The following is a 20691-nucleotide window of genomic DNA, read 5'->3' as shown; positions in this document are numbered from 1 at the left end:
TGCTTGTCTCAACCAAGAAACCGTTGATGGTAAGAAACAGGTCACTGGTATGAGCATGGAAGATCCTGTCGCCTAGGACAAACAAGGGGAAAGGTCCGGCATGTCCCGAATCCTGACAATAAACAAGCATGTGACGTAAGGTGCTGTTTACAATTTAAATGGACACCTTGGCCAGTTATAACTATGATTTTCTATTTTTATGTATATTTTTTTCAAAATAGTTTTTTATTTTAAAATATATTAAAATAAATTTTTTAACTCTTTTTATTTTTAATATTATCACATTAAAATCATAATAAAATACTAAAAGAAATATTTAATATTTTTCAAGATAAAAATACTTTTAAAAAATCAATCCTAAACACACATTTAAATGGACACCTTGGCCAGTTATAACTATGATTTTCTATTTTTATGTATATTTTTTTTCAAAATAGTTTTTTATTTTAAAATATATTAGAATAACTTTTTTAACTCTTTTTATTTTTAATATTATCACATTAAAATCATAATAAAATACTAAAAGAAATATTTAATATTTTTCAAGATAAAAATACTTTTAAAAAATCAATCCTAAGCACACATTTAAATGGACACCTTGGCCAGTTATAACTATGATTTTCTATTTTTATGTATATTTTTTTTCAAAATAGTTTTTTATTTTAAAATATATTAGAATAACTTTTTAACTCTTTTTATTTTTAATATTATCACATTAAAATCATAATAAAATACTAAAAGAAATATTTAATATTTTTCAAGATAAAAATACTTTTAAAAAATCAATCCTAAACACACATCAAATATTATTAAAATGCATAGAAACAAAGGGTGTGGTTTTTCTCAAAACCTTTTTTTTTATTTCAAATTAATTTGTTGATATAAAAAATAAATGTCAGAAAATAAAAAATATTTTTTTAATTATTTTTTAAACAAAAAAACACTTGAAAAAATAAAAATAAATAAAAACACCATCATGTGTTCTTCACAAGGTAGATCACTCCATTGATTTGCTTGTACATAATTTTTCTAAATGCCTGGGGCGTCACCACAGCCAACAAAACACCAGAGGGGCTCTAAACCCACATATAAGACGCCAATGTTTACCATCAATCTATCCTAGAAATTGATATCTCCACATAGGGAACTTTCTTCGCCCCTGTTTTAACCTCTTTATATTCGAGTTGGAATTTCAGCTCTAATCTGAGTGTTTCCAGAATTCTTTACCAAATCAGATCGCAATATTCTATTCTCAGTGATGACACTAATTTCGCCTATTTGATTAAGTGACAAAGGAAAGGATCAAGAAATACAAAGGCCCATTCCTCATCACATTCGCAGTTAAATTCTAAACGAGAATAGCCTTCGGCTTTGCAAACAATTATATTCACATAGTTACATACATAAGCACAGTGCAGGTGAGTTTCAAGGGCAACACAAGATGCGGGATGCTATCATAGGAACCATGAAGAGTACCATGATACATAGTGATGCTAGTGAGGGATTTTTTTAACCATGAAAAGGAGCAGGACTGCCTGCAGTATCAATGCACAACCCGTGTTTCATTCTCTCTAGAATACAAATCAAATGTACTAGCAGTCTTGAGAATAGAAGCTGACCAAATCTTTCTATCCAGGGTCATTAAGATAAGAGCAGCAGTTCCTGCAGCATTATGGCTATGATAGCAGCCGCCTCCATCATCTATGCGCCGTTCATTGCAGTAGCATCAGCGTGGACTAAATTGGCGTCGTCCAGAATCTTGCCATTGACCTGGGTTCTCTGCCTCTGGAAAGGATAACAAGCATCACTATTAAGTACCAATTTATATCACATTTCAGTACCACGCAGTTTCATGAAAAGAAGAAGAAGAATTAATAGATTATTGACCATACCCAATCTGCAGGGTCTACTGAGTTCCCATTCAAGAGCTTGTGGTTCTCTTCTCTGGTCTTGCTATCCTTGTCTTTGTTACTTAATGGCAATAAGAGAGAAGCACCGCCAGTCCGATCAGGTAGCTCTGCATTCAACAACTCAAAAGTTAGTATCATCACTCAATGATGCCCCAAGGAAAAGGGGTAAAGAAAATATTAGAACAAAAAATTGAAGGACAGCCTTACCTGGTAATTTCTTGTCTAGAAAGAACACCACCAAATTAACAGTGTACCTGGAAAGCATCAATTTTTTAAAAATCAGAGTGACATAACATTTGTTTTTTCTAATAGAAATAACAACTGAGGTATCAAAAAGATCATACATACCATGCTACAACGACATCAACAGTGTAATGCTTGCGTGATGCTATAATCAAAAAGCTCAGAACTACAGCAATCAGCCAACCTAACTGCTTTATACACCTACAAAAATGCTCCAAGACAATCTGAAATTAGGTGGGCTAGTAAGGGCATTTGATTGGCTAGAATTGTGCACATTGTGAAACAAAAGGGAAGGGGTGGTGCAGACTTGAGAAAACCAGACCACTTCTTGCACTATTCTCTAACAAGATTGCTATCACATAACCAAAAATTATAAATTGATTCCCTATTATCGACCAAATTAAAAAAAATAGGGGGGGCCAAGCCAACTAGAAAAGTCTCTTTTTCCATCTGTGAGAAAAAAAACAGCATTTTTACAAGCCATATTATACCTTTTTGTGCCGTACTTCTGATATGTGAGAACAAAGACTAGAGTAAATATCATGTGTGATGAGAAAATCAAATCACCGCAACCATGTGTGATGCCCCGAGGAACTGCATGGTCAACAAACCAAATTAGCTCAAAAAATCATGGAAAATAACATACAAAAGATCAAATTAAAACAATGGTTACTGACAATTAATTAAGAGTACTTCAAGTACACTTTGTGGATGTGGCAACCTGGCAAGTTTTGATCCCTGCAATGCAGAAGAGCTACCCAGTTATATATCTTGATTTGAAGCTCCAATTTTTAATTAAAATAAGTGAAAAGGAAATGTTCAAGCTAAAAGAGCAACTAGATCGATGTGTTCCATTCATTTAGTCTTTTTTATTTCTTTAAAATACGAGGAGGAGGAGGAGGAAATAGACATATTAGACATTCTACCTCACGACAATGATAATTTGGACCTGGAAGCTGGGTGGAATAGAATGTGATGATCCGGAGAAATTGAGAAGCCTAGAGAAGAAAAATAAGTCAGAGAAACTGTCAGAAGGCATAGGGGAATTGCATATTCTCCTAAAACAATCAGCAAACCAAAGTGTTTTTAGTGCTAGCTTACAAGTTTCAAATAGCAATCTCACTAATTGTCCCAGCATGGCATTGTTTGTATATCATTTCAGGGCATAGAAGTTTCTCGACAAAAGAAAAAGAACTTAGAAATAGATTGGCACTTACAACTAGAAATGCAAGAACCCTGCACCAAACTAGAACTGTGTAGATCTTTTTGCTCTTGAGGATGAAAGGATGGAAAGTCCACTGCAACAGAACATATTCCCAATTAAGGATAAAAGAATAAAAAATTTAGCTCTGAAGTCACTCAAGCAAAGCTAGAAATTAAAGAATAAACACCACAAAAATGGGAAAAAAATATAAATACGAATAAATAGATAAACAAAACAATGGGTAACTTCAAAACTATTTTTTCTCAAACATCGTTTCACATATAATGTAAATAACCAAAAATGTTTATCAAGGTTCCTAGCAAGCGCAACCATTTAATAAACGCTGCATGGGCATGACATTAAATAAGATATGGCTTCAGCGAACTTGTTGAACTTAAATTCAACTCAGATAAGAAACAGCCCCACATTGAGTGAAAGATAGATTATCAGAACCAGAGGAGATTTTAAAATCATTTTCCTATCCATAAAATCATCAGATATGTAAGGTGGCAGATACTCTGAAGATAAGTATAACCAGACTCTAAGCGAAGTGATTTCTTCACCATGAGCATGTGATTTGAATATACTTCGTTGATAAGATCTACTTCCCCACCAATCAACGCAAAAGCTTTTTCAAGAGTACAACAATGACAACACTATTACAGAATTCTAGTCATATGCACGAGTTAAGTGCTCGTTCGACTGCCAATAATAAACAATAAAGATCCCATGATTAAACTATTTAAGGCTTCACCTCTAATAAACAGTGTTACTATTCTGATGACTATGATTGGCAAAGCACATTTGAACTTCATGTGCATTTGATTTTATAATATAGGTATATATAAAATCCAGAAATCCTGATCACAAAAGAGGCAGGAATATAACCTATTGAAAAGAAGTTATCAATTAGGAAAAGTGGACAGGGAAAACGAGGTCAGAAAATTAAACAAGAAGTGGCAATGGGATCAAAAGTGTAAGGGAAACTATATAGTAACCTTACCACAACAAAGGATAGAAATACAGTGGTGAACAGCGTCTCACTAATGTAGGCTTTATCTTGCCCAAGCTCCTGAATTATCAAACATGGTTAGACAATGGGAAACGGGGCATACCAGAAAAGGGAGAGAAATGAAATGCTAGAACCAACCGGAAGAAGAAAGAACCCAACATCCTGCAATATTGGCCCTGGGCGATGTAGATAATGAACTCCTCGGGCAGCCAAACCATGAATGTACTGTGGACAAAAACCATGTATTACAGATGTTAGGAGATAAACATCAAACTAGAATCAGAAGGGAAAAAAAAATAAGATGGGGAAGTGCAAAAACACAAAAACTCAACCTAAAAATCTGATGGGACAGTGCATACAATTTAAGATATCCTAATAAGTAAAATCACATCACAAGTTGATTACGATGATCATCAAACGCACTAGTAACACATGCCCAGAATATGCAATTCAGCAACTCAAAACAGCACACACTGTATTAGTAAAATCCCACAAAAATTGTTAATATGGGAAAACAGATGGGGAATTTAACTCATGCTTGTGGTGTTTATTATTCTTTATTGAACTTAACATACGCTTATGCTAAAAGTATAAGTTCTCTCAAGGTGGGGCAAACGACAACAATAAACCTTTACCAGATCCTTCACCCTTTTTCACAGTCCTAAAAATCGAACTAACAAATTGACCAAAGAATTCAAACATTAAAGTCATTGAAGAAGAAAAACAAGAGAGTTAGGTAAAGGGATAGCAAACAACAACAACAATAATAATAAGAGAGAAATTGAATTGAATTGAGACCTGAAAAATTAAACCTCCAAGAATGTATTTCCAATTATCTGCAAGTAAATTGATCTCTGTTGTCGTCTCTGCACATATTCTCTTCCATAACTTCACACGCCAAAACAAAACCATTTAATCGAAAACCAAATTCACAAATCATCGGAAGATTAAAAACATAAATAATTCAGAAAATAAAAACCTTAGAAGCCTCGCGACCAATGTAAAGACTCATCTTGCTGTTATTGGGTTTGTGTATGTTGGGTTTTAAGCACCAGTTCCATAATACCTCAGAACCCAGCTGTTAAGGTCAACGTCGTCGTCGTCATCATTATTATTCTCAAAAACCAAGCATAATAAAAAACCTCTACACTTTTTCAACTTGAAATTCGAAACCTCTTCGGTTCTTCACCGATCGAGATCTCCACTGAAAGAGTGAAAAAAATCAAATGACGAGTTTATAAGAGGAAGAAAACAAAAGTAAAAAGCCCCGTGCCTTTGGATGGATGTTCTATTTTATTTTCTCTTCTTTTATTTTCCTTTTAATGGTTGCAAGTAGAGAGAGAGAGAGAGAGAACGCGAGCTGTACACGGAGAGACAGATTGACGAGAAAGAAAGATGAGAAAAGGGAGGGGTTTATATACTCTACTATTTTCAACTTTCAAGGTTAATAAAAATTGGAAGCTACTGCTTTTCTCCCTCCTTTCGTTAACAAGAGGGAGAGAGAGGGACCCTTCTTAGTTCTTATGTGCGATGCGATCTTACTAGGAAAATGAGAGAGATTTTCGACAGACATGTAGATCTTAGACAGACAGGAGAAGATTCATTAAAACCCAGTCCTATCATTGCCTACCACGTGTATTTATTCAAACCTTAATAATTTCCTCTAATTACATGCTCCAAAACACAGTTAATTAATTAAAAACATTATTTTTTTGTTATCAAAAATCAAATCATTAAATTGATTTTGATACTATATTTATTTCATAGAATCTGGTATTATTTCTGGGGGGAAATACATAGATAGTAGCTGTTTGAAATGTTTTCTCCAACTTGTTAGATATTTTTTTCAATAAAAAAACATAAATATATAAGCTTTTTTAGTGTTTTATTGCATAAAAAAATTGAGAATCATCTGTGTAAATAAATAAATCATTGATGATAACTAAAAATAAAACTAGAAAAATCATGAGATATATATATATAAATCAAAATATTTGATCTTACAATATAAATTATTTATCTAGTTATACTTAGTGAATTTTTTTACCAAGATCAATTTTGTATGTAATAAAAAAAGAATGCAAATAAACACACACAAGAAACAGAAGAAATAAAATAAAAAGAAAAGGACATTATATAATCCTACACATGTTATAAATATCATTTTAAATAATAATAACTAAAAAACTATATGAAATTACAATCAAGCTCTTGAAACCAATGCTAAAAAATTTTGAATGAAAAATATAATAGAGTAATTCAATTGTTAATAAAATCATAAAAAAAAAAAAATACCCCATGACTAAACAACAACAATAATAAAAATCACTAGAAAATAACAATCAAGTCCTTAAAACTAAAGTTAATAAATTTGCACAATAAAAGTACTTGTATAATTCAACTAGTTATGATAGAACTAAAATTATTATACGACTTCACACCAAAGATTCTAATTATTTACTCTGGGAAATCACTGTTATTTTAAAAAATAAAAAAATAATTTTATTCTCAAACAAATAAAAAAAGACAAATTAGATGTGTGTCAAGAAAATGATACCCTTCAATTAAATCTTAAAAAATTAAAAGATGACTTGTAAAAGAGTAATTTTATTGTAACCTCAGACGTAAATTAAAAAAAAAAAAAAAAAAGAAGAAGCACGGGTTTAGTATTTTACTTAATAATGTGACTAGTTTGCTAGTTTATCTAAAACCAGGCAAATAAAATAATTCTCAACCCGTTTTTTATCCTCATCTTCGAGCCATCTGACAGGTATTTTACAGTAAAAGAGAGACACTGTAATTTCCCTTCAAACTTCAAATAATAAAAACATGGGCCCACTCAACTACCAAAGAGGCTGCAAAAGTAAAACTGTGAAAACAAAAACAACAGATATTCTCTCCCTCGAAAGACTACACAGGTTTTTGTTTTACCTGCAGCGAGGGGGAGGGGTTAAAAACCCGGTCCCATCCGGGTATGGCCTGCCCGCAACATCTTGTAACTTTTATTAATTCTGGTTGGAATAGTATGAGATGGAGTGATGGATCAACGAGACTGTTTAAGAAAAAAAAGGTAGACTAGGCTCGAGTCACGGGTATCATGGCTCGGCCGACGAGGGAGAAAGAGACGGCCTCGTTTTCAAAATTTGAAAAAGCTTGCTTCTCGTCTTTATTCTTAAACCGGTACAATCATGTTCATGCACGCCTCGTCATTTCACTTCTCTCTCTATCTCGTAATCAACGAGGATACACGTACGCACACACCACTTGTCATCACCTGATCACCGCCTGCTCCCATCTGTTTAGACGGTTATTTCCCAAATTACTCCCTCTTTCTTTTGCATATTTGAAGTTGGGTAACTCCAGCTCATGTAATGATTCAGCGTGCTTAACATCGCCGTGCTATGTACTTTTTTAAGATTTTTTTTTTAAAAAAATATGTTAAAATATTTTATATATATACTAATACATTAAATTTATAAAAATAAATATAATTTTATTAAAAACTGTAGAATTGAAAAGAAAAACTTACTCATGAGAATTCACTTTTTTATTTCTAGATTAATTATTTTAGTGCCACTTCAATTACTATAACCAAAATGATATTCCACAATACGAATGTCTTTGTAAATCTTATCAAGTTAATAGAGAGAGTGGATATAGGAAAAGAAAAGGAGAAAACTATGTTCTTTCAATAATAAATAGTTGTAATTCCATATAGGTTATGTTCTTTTATATATAATTAAAGAAGACGATTACTTTCTTTAGCAGCTTCTCTAAGAACTTGAACTAGGTTCATCCATCATGGGTGGATTAGGCCTAACCCAATAACCAACAAAAACACGTAAAAAAAAAGCTACAACACTCTCGAATGGGTTCTAACTAGTTTATTTGTATATCAATCAATTGGTTCTCAAAGGCAAAACCCTATTTTGAGAAAAATAAAAAATAAAAAAGAATACTTGTTGATACATTTAATAATTTTCAAACATTACTAGTTTGATTCTATGCGCTACACTTACGAGAAGAAATATTATACATACCAATAAATAATAATAAATATATTCATTACAACAAAAAAAATTGTGCCGAAAAGTTGAAATGAAGATGTTACTTTTTATATATAAAAAAAGAGGTTAAATATTTGTTTCAATTATAATTTAGGTCTCAAAATTTTAATTAGTTTAAATTAATAATTTTTATTTTTATTTTTTCAAATCAAGAATTAACTCAATATCAAAACTTATTACTAATATTGCTATAATAATATATAAAGCCAACCAAAACAAAACGTCAAACTCAATTCTAATTCAACTTAATAATAAATTGAAAATAAAAATAATCAAGTGACAAGAAAAAGTTAAAGCAAAAAAATATTAGGTTTAACTATTGTAAGTTATGGTTAATTGTGTCTTTTTTTATGTTGTAATTTCATGATTTTTATTTTAAAATTTTTTTCTCACATTTCCTTGAACGTATATAATTCCAAATATCATTTCATAGTTTATAAAGTATTAATTTTTAATATTTTTTGCTGAGATATCAAAATTTTATATTTTAGACTATGTGTTAATTAAGTTAACCTAAATTAACCCAAGTTATCATCATCCAAACAATTTTTTTTACATTAAAACAATTAACTAAAGTTGCGGCTGGGTAGAGCAAGAAAAAAAAAATTCTAGTTACACATTACTAATTGTTTCAGTGTTTCAAAAGTGATTTTGAAAAAACTTAAATTTTTTTAATTTTTTGTACTTCAAATTAATATTTTTTTTTGGTGTTTTTAGATTATTTTGATACACTGATATAAAACATGATTTTTAAAAAAATAAAAAATATATTATTTTTATATATTTTTTAATAAAAAATATTTTAAAAAAATAATCACAACCATACTACCAAATATACTAACCATCACAGATTATAACTAGAACACCAGCCACGCATGACAGTAGAACATATCATACACATTAGAGTAAAAAAACCCTTATGAAAAGAAAAGTGTAAAATAACCCACATACCTTCTATTTTTACCACCATAAAAAACCATGCAAATGTGGAAAATTAACATCATCTTCTATAAAACATCATTCCCAAATTAAGACGCAAATAGTTCATCCACTGCATATGCGTAAGAATAGATCATGCATGGTTCCAAGACCATGCATGCATGATCTGGTAAGATTGCAGAGTGCATGCTTGGGTCATCAAGTGCGTTAGATTGCAAGGTTCCAAAAAGACAAAAATAGGAGGACGAGGTACAATAGGTTAAATATAAAAACAAAACGGCTCTTAAAAAAGATCAAATTACCTCTAAGTATTTTTTTCAATTAATAAACAGTCAAAAAGGTATATATTTTTTTTTTAACCTGGGGTGTCCGGGCTAACTTGCATGCACCACAATTAATTCTCAGGCCCACTGAACATCCTGCAAGCCAAGTGAGCAGGTAAGACACCGCGGGGGTGACAGGGTAAACAGAGAGGGTTGAACCCAGGATGTTCGTAAAGACAAGCCTTGCAGTTGACCAATAAACTAGACCCTCAAGTGTGTCAAAACGGTATTTTGAGAAGGAAGGTAGTTGAATATTCAGTAACAACTTGACACTTTTATTAACAAATACCTAATAAAAGCAATCAAGTCATGAATGAAAAAGAAATAAGGATGCGATATTGCATTTTTTTAAATCAGAGGGGCTAATCAATTATTTTGTTAAAAAAATTACAGAGAGCAAAATAATATATATATATATATATATATATATATATATATATATATATATATATATATATTATTATAGAACTCTAAAACGCGTGGGGAAAGTACTGTAGCTTTCCCCACGGCTCCTGTGCATAGATGAATGAAAGAATTTTTTTTTTTTTTTTTTTTAGCCTCACCTCACTTTACTCATTATATTATTATTATATAGCCTCACCTCACTTTACTCATTATATTATTATTATATTATATTAATATATTATTATTATATTATATTATATTATTCGACTTTTTTTTTTTACGCCTCACCTCATTTTACTCATTATATTATTATTATATTATATTAATATATTATTATTATATTATATTATATTATTCCTAAGCATAAGTGAATGAATTTTTTTTTTTACGCCTCACTTTACTCATTATTAATATATTATTATTATATTATTTAACTGTCTTATTTTTTTATTTTTATTTTTTTTTAATGAATTTTTTTTATTTAGTTTGTTGTTATTAAATTTTTTCTATTTAATTATCAGACTTTCATAACATGTATCCTGGCTTGACGGGTTAACTTGGTTTGATGGGTTGACCCAATTAACTTTAGGTAAACCCGTTAATTTTTTCATTTATTTAGTTATCAAACTTTCATGATGCGAATTCCAGATTTGACGTGTTGATCCAGTTAATTCATTTTTTTCTTTTTCTTCATTAGTTTTTTTTTTTCTATTAGTTTTTTTTTTCTTTTTAATCAATCTATTTAATTATCACACTTATATGACACGACCTTGCTGCCAGACCTACATCCAAGACTATTAGATCTGATATTGCAGCCACCCCCACTTAAACTTGGATCATGCAAGTTTGATGTTATTATTAATATTATAAATATTATTTTTAGGTCAGGTGTTGTAGCCAAACTCAAGACACTGTGACACTGGACCGAGGAATATTGGATGTGGGTCTGGCTATAAGGTCGTGTCATAAAAGTGTGATAATTAAATAGATTAATGAAAAAAAACAAAGAAAAAAAATCAACTAAAAGAGAAAAACTAATGAAGAAAAAAAAAAGAAATTAAATTAATTGGGTTAACCATTTAAACCAGGTTATCCCGTAAAACCTGGGATTTGCGTCATGAAAGTTTGATAACTAAATAGAATTTAATTTTTTTTAATGATTTTTTTTGTTTGATTTAGTTTGTTAATGTTAAATTTTTTTATTTGGTTATCAGATTTTCATGATACAGATCTCGAGTTTGATGGGTTGACCTGATTTGACGAGTTATTTTTTTCATTTAGTTTAGTTTGTTAAAGTTAATTTTCTTTCTATTTAATTATCAGACTTTCATACTTTCATGATACGTGTCCTGAGCTTGACAGGTTAACTTGATTTGATGGGTTAACCCAATTAATTCTGGGTAAACCCGTTATTTTTTTTCTATTTAGTTATCAAACTTTCATTACACGAATCACAGGTTTTACGGGATAACCTGGTTTAAAAGGTTAACCCAATTAATTCATTTTTTTTTCTTTTTCTTCATTAGTTTTTTCCTTTCTGTTGATTTTTTTTCTTTGTTTTTTTTAATTAATTTATTTAATTATCACACTTTTATAACACGACCTTATAGCCAGACCCACATCCAAAATCCTTGAGTCCGGTGTTGCAATTAGGCTCACTTAAACTTGGGTCATATAAGTTTAATTTTATTATTAATATTCTAAATATTACTTTTAGGTCAGGCGTTGCAGCCAAACCCAAGATTCTTGGGTATGGCCTTGCAAAAAAAATCCAAGATTTTTAAATTTTTGTTGTTTTTTTTTTATATTTTTATACAAAAAAAATGACCCGCGGCATAGCGCGGGTACCAAGGCTAGTAGAACTCTAAAACGCGTGGGGAAAACACTGTAGCTTCCCCACGCCTACTGTGCATCAGTGAATTAAAGTCTTTTTTTTTTTCTTTTTTGTTTCTTTTAAGCCTCACTGTACTCATTTTTAATATATTATTATTATTATATTATATTATATTATTCCTAAGCATCATTAAATTTTTTTTTTCACGCCTCACTTTACTCATTATTAATATATTATTATTATATTATATTATATTATTTAACTGTCTTATTTTTTTTTTGTTTTTAATTTTTTTTTATTTTTTAAATGAATTTTTTTTGTTTGATTTAGTTTGTTGGTATTAAATTTTTTTTATTTAATTATCAGACTTTCATAACATATATCCTGGCTTGACGGGTTAACTTGGTTTGATGGGTTGACCCAATTAACTTTAGGTAAACCCGTTAATTTTTTCATTTATTTAGTTATCAAACTTTCATGATGCGAATTCCAGATTTGACGGGTTAATCCAGTTAATTCATTTTTTTTCTTTTTCTTCATTAGTTTTTTTTTCTGTTAGTTTTTTTTTTTTTAATCAATCTATTTAATTATCACACTTATATGACACGACCTTGCAGCCAGACCTACATCCGAGACTATTGGATCTGGTATTGCAGCCACCCCCACTTAAACTTGGGTCATGCAAGTTTGATGTTATTATTAATATTATAAATATTATTTTTTAGGTCAGGTGTTGCAGCCAAACTCAAGACACTGTAACACTGGACCCAGAAATATTGGATGTGGGTCTGGCTATAAGGTCGTGTCATAAAAGTGTGATAATTAAATAGATTAATTAAAAAAAACAAAGAAAAAAAATCAACTGAAAGAGAAAAACTAATGAAGAAAAAGAAAAAGAAATTAAATTAATTGGGTTAACCCTTTAAACCAGGTTATCCCGTAAAACCTGGGATTTGCGTCATGAAAGTTTGATAACTAAATAGAATTTAATTTTTTTAATGAATTTTTTTGTTTGATTTAGTTTGTTAATGTTAAATTTTTTATTTGGTTATCAGATTTTCATGATACGGATCTCGAGTTTGATGGGTTGACCTGATTTGACGAGTTATTTTTTTCATTTAGTTTAGTTTGTTAAAGTTAATTTTCTTTCTATTTAATTATCAGACTTTCATACTTTCATGATGCGTATCCTGAGCTTGACAGGTTAACTTGGTTTGATGGGTTAACCCAATTAATTCTGGGTAAACCCGTCATTTTTTTTCTATTTAGTTATCAAACTTTCATTACGCGAATCTCAGGTTTTACGGGATAACCTGGTTTAAAAGGTTAACCCAATTAATTCATTTTTTTTTTCTTTTTCTTCATTAGTTTTTTCCTTCATGTTGATTTTTTTTCTTTGTTTTTTTTTAAATTAGTTTATTTAATTATCACACTTTTATAACACGACCTTATAGCCAGACCCACATCCAAAATTCTTAAGTCCGGTGTTGCAATTAAGCTCACTTAAACTTGGATCATGTAAGTTTAATTTTATTATTAATATTATAAATATTATTTTTAGGTCAGACGTTGCAGCCAAACCCAAGATTCTTGGGTATGGCCTTACAAAAAAACCCAAAATTTTTAAATTTTTGTTGTTTTTTTTAATATTTTTATACAAAAAAATACCCGCGGCATAGCGCGGGTACCAAGACTAGTATATATATATAACTTGTGAAAAGCCATCAACTGTGGAACCATGTTTAAATCTCTGTGTTGCGCCTTATGCAGTCATCGGAAATAGGTGCTGCTTTTACAAGGGTTAATTTAGAACTATCTGCAGTCAACTTCATGCTGGTTGAGATCTTCTAAGAGCCACCAATCCCAATCGTTCAACAAACATGAAATGGTCTTAGTGGAAATTATTTTTTATTGTTTTAAATTAATTTTAAATACTTTAAAAAATAACGCTAATACAGCTTTTATCTAGTAATGGTAAAGTAAGTCTAATATAAGAAATATGAAAGTCACTTAAATTATATATTTATTAAGAGTGGATGAAAGACTTGGTCCAAGCTCATATCACATCACACATTATTTTGGCGGTTGATTAACCCTCTTGATGACATGGAATATTTAATTGTCAACCACAACCACAATGATATTCGTCAAAATTTTTGACTAAACTGCAACTTAGCAGAAAACAACTTGTCTTTTATTATTATTATTATTATTCTCTTGACTTTTGGGTAGGCATAAAATGCACCGGGTTTATTTGAAAAGGCTGACGGAACTTTAATTTTTAGCTAGGTCCCTCCCGCTCATGGAGTGAGCAATTACAGTGCTAGAATAATTTCTGTCCATTAATTAAAATAATGATTAAAAAAGAAAAAAGAAAAAATGGAGAAGAAATTTTATGGCGTGATTATAAATAAAATTCCAAAGAAGCAAGCACTGCAATTTGGACTTTTAGCAGTCAATGGTCAGCAGGGGCGGAGGCTTGGAGCCATCGAGCCAAGTCTGAGTCATGCGATGTAAAAGGTTTAATTAATGGATGCATCGGTGGTGTTGGAGCATGAAAACGGGAAGGGCGGCTCGGTAAACGTGATCAAGACGTGTCAAGCAGCTCTACAGTCAAATTATTCACGTGTTTGTTTTACACTCTTACAAACCTAACCCCAAGTATACGTGTGCTCATGCAGTGCATCCCCATGTATTTGTCGCCACGCTCTCTCTTAAATGGATACCACGAACACGAAATTGGAATAAATAAGTAGAAGAATTCAATTTCTTTTTTTATATATATTATTAAATCACATTACAGGTATTTTTTTTCATTTTTAATCAGAAAGGAAATTATGGGCGTTGATATGCTTGGTTCATTACCACTCGCCATTCTCCATATCTCAATTTTTCATAACGAGAAGCATTAGAACTTACTGGTTTTTTTTACTCGTGCTAACCCACATGTCGGATAAATCTTTTATAATTCAGGATCAATTATAGTTAACCTTTATAATTTGAAATTGAAGGTGTGAACATTTGGGTATAATAAGCTTGGTTGAATTAGAAATATTAAAAAAGAAAAATTATATATAATTTAATAATATAAAAAAACAAAGGAAACGAATACGAATATTCTAAGCTCGGGTTAATAATTTAAATTTATAAAATGTTAAATTCTAGACCCGAGATCAATCAAGAAATCTAATTCCTAACTAAATTAATGTTTAATGATGAAATAAAAAAAACAATCAATTAAAATAGATTGCCAAAGAAAACAAATAGCAATCAAATAATGAGGATCAAACATGATAAGAAAAAAAATAAAAAGGATGGAATGATTAAAAAATTAATTTTAAAAATTATCTCAATCAAAAAAACAACAATCAAATTAATATTAAAGGATAAAAAAAATCAATCAATTAAAATAAATTGCTAATGAAAAAAAACAAATCAAAGAAATGAAGATTAAATTTGATAGGAATAAAAATTTAAGAAGGGTGAAATCATTAAAAAATCATTTAAATTAATAAAATAGCAATCAAAAGAGTTAATCAAAATTGAGAGATAAAAAAAAATAATGAAATTGAAAACAATTTTTAAATCGAAATAATTTATTCAAATAAAAAAATCATAATTAAAAAAATATGAATTAAATATAAAGAAGAAACAAATTGAAGTACTAGTGTGAAGTATTCTAGGGTTGTCATGTACTTCAAGAAGAAAGAGAAAGAGAAAAAATAAATAAAATCCAATCGGTGACAAACCGGTGGGGGTTATTATACACAAGCCACTCAAAGAGTCAGGCACTATCAAGATGAATTAAAGAAGATTAAGGATGACTTTTTTTTCACTATAAGCCATAGCATGTACCGCCTAAAAATAATAGGGTGACTCACATGCTGGTTGCTGCTCTACACATACCAATAACTGTTTTTTTTATATGTATATTAATCAAAATATCAAATTACCTTTAAATTCATTTGAGAATAATAAAAAAACCAGTGTAACCCCATAATGAATTATACCTTGTCCACTGCCTTTTATCTTTTATCGTACTATAATTAGGTTATGTTAATTTTTGGATTGGATAATTGTACGAACTTTATAACTAACATGATATATTGAATTCCATTCATAATTTATTATAATTATTATGTTTTAAATAAAATAGCAAATCATATAATTGAAATCAATTATATTGTTCAAAATACATGTCATAATAAATTGAATTAGCAATCTTGACTATTTTACTTTTAATTTAGAAGATAATTCTCTTACAAAAATCTTTTTTGTCTGTTACAAGCACCCTTGTATTTATTTAAAATAATATAAAATATAGACATTTTAAAAAAGATACAAGTAAAGGGAAAGATTAAGGCAAAAAAGAAAAAGAAAAAAAAAGAGTAGATAATTCATCTCCCCTTTCTTGCATGAGAGGGCCCCCCAATTCACAGCTCAGGTCCCTGACTTTCTTTGCTGGCTATTTGTTTGTTGCATCAGCTCCCTTTCGGCAGTGGCAAAGAGGAGAGGAGCGATGAGGAGCCAGCCAGCACCTTTAGATTTTGCGTAAATGGCAGAATCTTTCCTTCACGGTCTTGTTATTGGCTTAGAACCACAAGATGCCATCAAAATATGGAAACAACTTGGTGGTACCATGAATAGTCAATTTAAACTTTAAAATCTATCTTCTCTGCATATAAAAGCTCTCCAGATTGGAAGGTCCCCACGATCGTGGTCCATAGAACACAGCTTAACGAACAATATTGTATCATCCCCACGGCTTTTTCTTGGATATATAGTGCATGCTGGGTTCCTCTTCTTTCTTTTTAGATGGGGGACAGTCTTGGATTCTTGAAAAAGATTGTTGTTTTTAGCTTTCAAAATACATTAGCATTTATGCTCTGAAAAAAAAGAAGACATTTTGTGCACAACGTAGAACTTGAGTTGGTCTCATAATTTGTGCTCCGACTGGGTTTCAACTGCGGCCAATTTGAAGCCACTAGTAGCCACTACTTTCATTCGGATTCTTCGCAACAACAAAAAAAATCAATTTCTTAGAATAATATTCTGATACTACGTTTGTTTTTCACCGGTTTTTGTGTTTGTGGTAAAATATTTGATACCAAACTAAATTATATTTTATATTGTGGGTTCAAAATTGAGTTTAAAAAGTAATTATTGTGTAGCAGTTTTTACATGTTTTTTTTAACCGTGCTTCGTAAAATCCTGTTTATTTTTTGCGTTTTAAAAATGCTTTTGAAAAAATCTAATTTTTATTTTATTTTTTTGTTTTAAATTGATATATTTTTTTTATTATTTTAGATATTTTGATATTAAAAATAATTTAATACTAAACAGTTTTGATAGTTGAAAACAGTTTTGTAATTATGTGGGATCAAGTCCATTTATTGAAAACAATAAAGCTTTTCTACTCGTTAGTTAACAGTTAATTGCTCGATCTGCCTTTAGATTAAAAAAAAAAAAAAACCCTCTTGTAGTCTGGCTGCTATCAACGAAATTAGAAGTTAAAAGAAGACTGGCATGCACATAGAAAATCTGTTTGATTCATAAAAATAATAATTTTCAATTACACCATTGGAGCTGTCAGGTAAGGTTAGCTGGTGGGTTCAGCGAGTGACTCTTCTCTCTCGAGAAGATGGAGTCTGTAAGAATACAACTTTCCGGCCAAGTTTTTCCTCTGACCACTTGGTAGGTGGTGCCCATAATCTGGTCAAATATCACAAAAAAATATTGACTTGACTTCAAAACTGGCCCATCACCAACCATCGTTATCTAGAGGGGGCACGTGATTTGGCCATTTTTTTAAAAATCTTCTCAACGAAGGCATCAAATTGCAAGTATTTTGCAGCTGAAGTTTCACAGCTACTGTACGAAGGAAATTTCACAAGGCATCTGGGGTCATTGGCTTGTTGGCATGTGCAATGAAATGGATGGTAGTGAAATATTTGTTTTTTATTTGATAGTAATTATTTTTAAAATATTTTTTATTTGAAAATATATTAAAATAATTTTTTTATTTTTAATAATTTATTTTTACATCATCATAGATGACATGAAAATATAAAAATAATTAAATTTGAAATTAAAAAAATTAAATCTTTTAAAAAATATTTTTAAATCATAAAAAATAAAAATGTCTCAGATTTTATCTATCAAAATTTAATGACTTGTTTGTTTCTGTGTTTTAAAAGTATTTAAAAAAAATTATTTTTTAAAATATTTTTAGATTATTTTAATGTGTTAATATAAAAATAATTTTTAAAAATTAAAAAAATATATTATTTTAATATATTTTTTAATGAATTTTTTTTTTAAAAGTAACACAGTCGTATTCTCAAAATTTAACTCCATGCGAGAAGTTTCTAGTAAAGAAGACACATGGCTTATCTACATAAATTCCCGGTATGCTCTCGATCTACAAGTAAAAAGGGCGTTTCGTTTTTCAAACCATAAAGCAACCTTGATTGATGGTAACATGCTCTCTCCTGCACTATTTATCTAGCATGTGTTCACTAATGAGATGTTTTTTTTTTTTTTGGTGTTAAAGTGAGTTTGAATTAAGAATTTATAAAATTTAATGCATTTTCAAATGTTTCTTCGTGGTTATATCAAAACTATATAAAATAGATAAAAAAAATTAATTTAGTTTTTTTATTCTAAATATAATTTTTAAAAAACTTCTAAACACATTCTAGATATATCATTAAACATAATCTAAATTCAAATAAAAAGTAAAAATTATATAAATACATGGTTCTACGTTTAAAAAGGCTGAAAATATCTTGTAATTTCTCTCTTGTGGGTTCTAAACGATCTTCTGCAGCCCATGAACGATTGTTCTGTCAGCTTTTTGAGCAGAAATCAGTATACAAAACAGATGAGCCCATTCTATGATTTTCAAGGCTAAGCCCATGTGAAAGTCGAGATCTATCATCTTTCTCAGAATGGCCTTAACAGATGCAGAACAACCTCGCCCTCCTCTGTTTCCATTCCCATCTACCAGAACATTCAAAACCCTACCTTAACTCTTGCCACTATTTTAGGTTTTGTCAAAAACCCAACCGAGTCATGGCTCTACATGGATCTAGCTCTTGCTACAAAGTGAGTTTTAATTCTCATTATTACTCCTCTCTTTTTTTTTCGTATTGTTATCTGACTCTGCTTGTTAATCTATCCATTACCACCCTTGAAACTTCATTTCTTTTTTTATTTTATCTTCAAAAGATTTGAAATTGAATGTTCATTTTAATCAACCAGCTAATCCTGAAATTTCATTACGTTAAATTGAGGTTCATATAAGATTATTCTAATAATCATTAGCTTGCACGTTTTTGTAGGTAAATTTTATTGATATAAGAGAGTCTAAGAGACAGCAATGTTCATGGATCAATAGTTTCATGAGAATCCATAGTTTCTCTTCACCTTCCCTGAAACCAAACATATTTTTGTCTGAAAGACATCATTGTCTTAAAAAGTTGCACATTGGAGGAGGAACCCGTAAGTTTCTTTGCTTTTCCATCTCTTTTTTCTTCTTTATAGTCTGACCTTGTTATTGGGCAAGTGAACCACAGCACTTACAGACGACAGCAAGTCTAAAACTGCTATTTTTTTAGTTTTTGATGATATCTGATTGAATATATTTATGTCACTTCAGTGTCTCTTCCATATTGATGTTCCAACTTGTATTGTCCTCGTCTCTAGTTGCGGCGGCAAACGTTTAGACATATTCTGAGATGGATTGATTAGACATTTTTATTTCATGGGCAATGAGCTTGGTAGGTTCTAGGAGTCACCCCCTTTCTAACCATGAAAAAAAAAGGGAAAAAAAAAATCCAAGACTAGCGAGATAATTAATTGCTTATGATTTACTCCTCGCAAGCAAGCGAAAGTGCCCCTAGTTGAACAGTGTTTATTGTGGGTTTGCATTTCTTCCTTTTTTTTATTGTTTATCAGTTGCCTGCATTCCTCGTGCCTAAATTAGTGCTAGGTTGGAGCAGGTCTCTAATTGTATATTTGTATAGCACAGAACCCTTTGCACAGCCTGCCCGCCTATTGTCATTAAGAGCATGTCAAGTAAGAAGTGAAGATTCAGAGGAAGTGTCAAGTGGTGAAAGCATTGTATTGGATGAGCAGACCTTAATGCGCGAGCTTCAGGTTGCCATTGAAGAAGAGAACTATACCCAAGCTGCAAAAATCAGGGACAGCCTTAAGGTACTCCAGGAAGATAGCAAGGCTTCAGTACTGGCTGCAAATGCTCGGTTTTATAATGCTTTCAGGAAGGGGGATCTGGCTGCCATGCAATCCCTTTGGGAAAAAGCAGATAATGTATGTTGCGTGCACCCAGGTGCTAGTGGGGTTCTTGGTTATGATGATGTCATGGAAAGCTGGGAGCTTGTATGGATGAACTATGATTTCCCACTAGATATTGAGTTGAAAAATGTTAGAGTGCATTTCAGGGGAGATGTAGGTTATGTTACATGTGTAGAATTTGTGAGAACAAAGGGTCGCAGTTGGGGGGCACAATTTGTAACAAATGTTTTTGAGAAGATTGATGGTCAGTGGTTCATCTCCATTCACCATGCCTCACCTGTTGACTTGTAAGCTCCTCACAATTACATCACAATACATGCAAAAGATGATTGCCCCTATTTTTATTATGTAGATTCACTTGCATCACAGTTCAGTCCTGGTAATAAATGTTGGTTGAACAACTGCACACGTGCTCGCATGGCTTACAAAGTTTCAGCA

At 30.8% G+C, this 20691-nt stretch overlaps 2 protein-coding genes across 7 annotated transcripts; one reads left to right on the top strand and one right to left on the bottom strand.

Moving 5' to 3' along the window:
• Positions 1 to 1341: 1341 nt before the first annotated feature.
• On the bottom strand, positions 1342 to 5892 carry LOC118048406 (phosphatidylinositol:ceramide inositolphosphotransferase 1). 2 transcript variants are annotated; one of them, XM_035058069.2, is made up of 13 exons: positions 5543 to 5892; positions 5349 to 5447; positions 5168 to 5257; positions 4508 to 4594; positions 4361 to 4429; positions 3371 to 3451; positions 3080 to 3151; positions 2831 to 2891; positions 2645 to 2747; positions 2259 to 2354; positions 2118 to 2164; positions 1893 to 2017; positions 1342 to 1785 (listed from the first exon to the last, which is right to left on the bottom strand). In XM_035058069.2, exons 2-13 carry the CDS (start codon positions 5379 to 5381, stop codon positions 1702 to 1704), a joined length of 948 nt encoding a protein of 315 aa, XP_034913960.1. In that variant the 5' UTR covers positions 5382 to 5447; positions 5543 to 5892; the 3' UTR covers positions 1342 to 1701. The 2 variants fall into 2 exon arrangements, with proteins under 2 accessions (XP_034913960.1, XP_034913961.1); XM_035058070.2 differs by having other exon boundaries at positions 5643 to 5892.
• Positions 5893 to 18759: 12867 nt separating this feature from the next.
• On the top strand, positions 18760 to 20600 carry LOC118048408 (F-box protein SKIP8). 5 transcript variants are annotated; one of them, XR_004687463.2, is made up of 3 exons: positions 18850 to 19044; positions 19281 to 19440; positions 19941 to 20056. XR_004687463.2 is itself a non-coding variant. In XM_035058071.2 (3 exons), the coding sequence occupies exons 1-3, from the start codon at positions 18901 to 18903 to the stop codon at positions 20542 to 20544; spliced, it is 879 nt and encodes a 292-aa protein (XP_034913962.1). In that variant the 5' UTR covers positions 18880 to 18900; the 3' UTR covers positions 20545 to 20600. The 5 variants fall into 5 exon arrangements, 2 of the variants coding, with proteins under 2 accessions (XP_034913963.1, XP_034913962.1); XR_004687462.2 differs by having other exon boundaries at positions 18854 to 19044; positions 19965 to 20106; XM_035058071.2 differs by having other exon boundaries at positions 18880 to 19044; positions 19970 to 20600.
• Positions 20601 to 20691: the final 91 nt, after the last annotated feature.

This window comes from Populus alba, chromosome 6 (assembly GCF_005239225.2).
Source record: "Populus alba chromosome 6, ASM523922v2, whole genome shotgun sequence".
NCBI classification, from domain to species: Eukaryota; Viridiplantae; Streptophyta; class Magnoliopsida; order Malpighiales; family Salicaceae; genus Populus; species Populus alba.
Note: the sequence above shows the minus strand (reverse complement) of the source record. Positions and strands in the feature narration are given on the sequence as shown.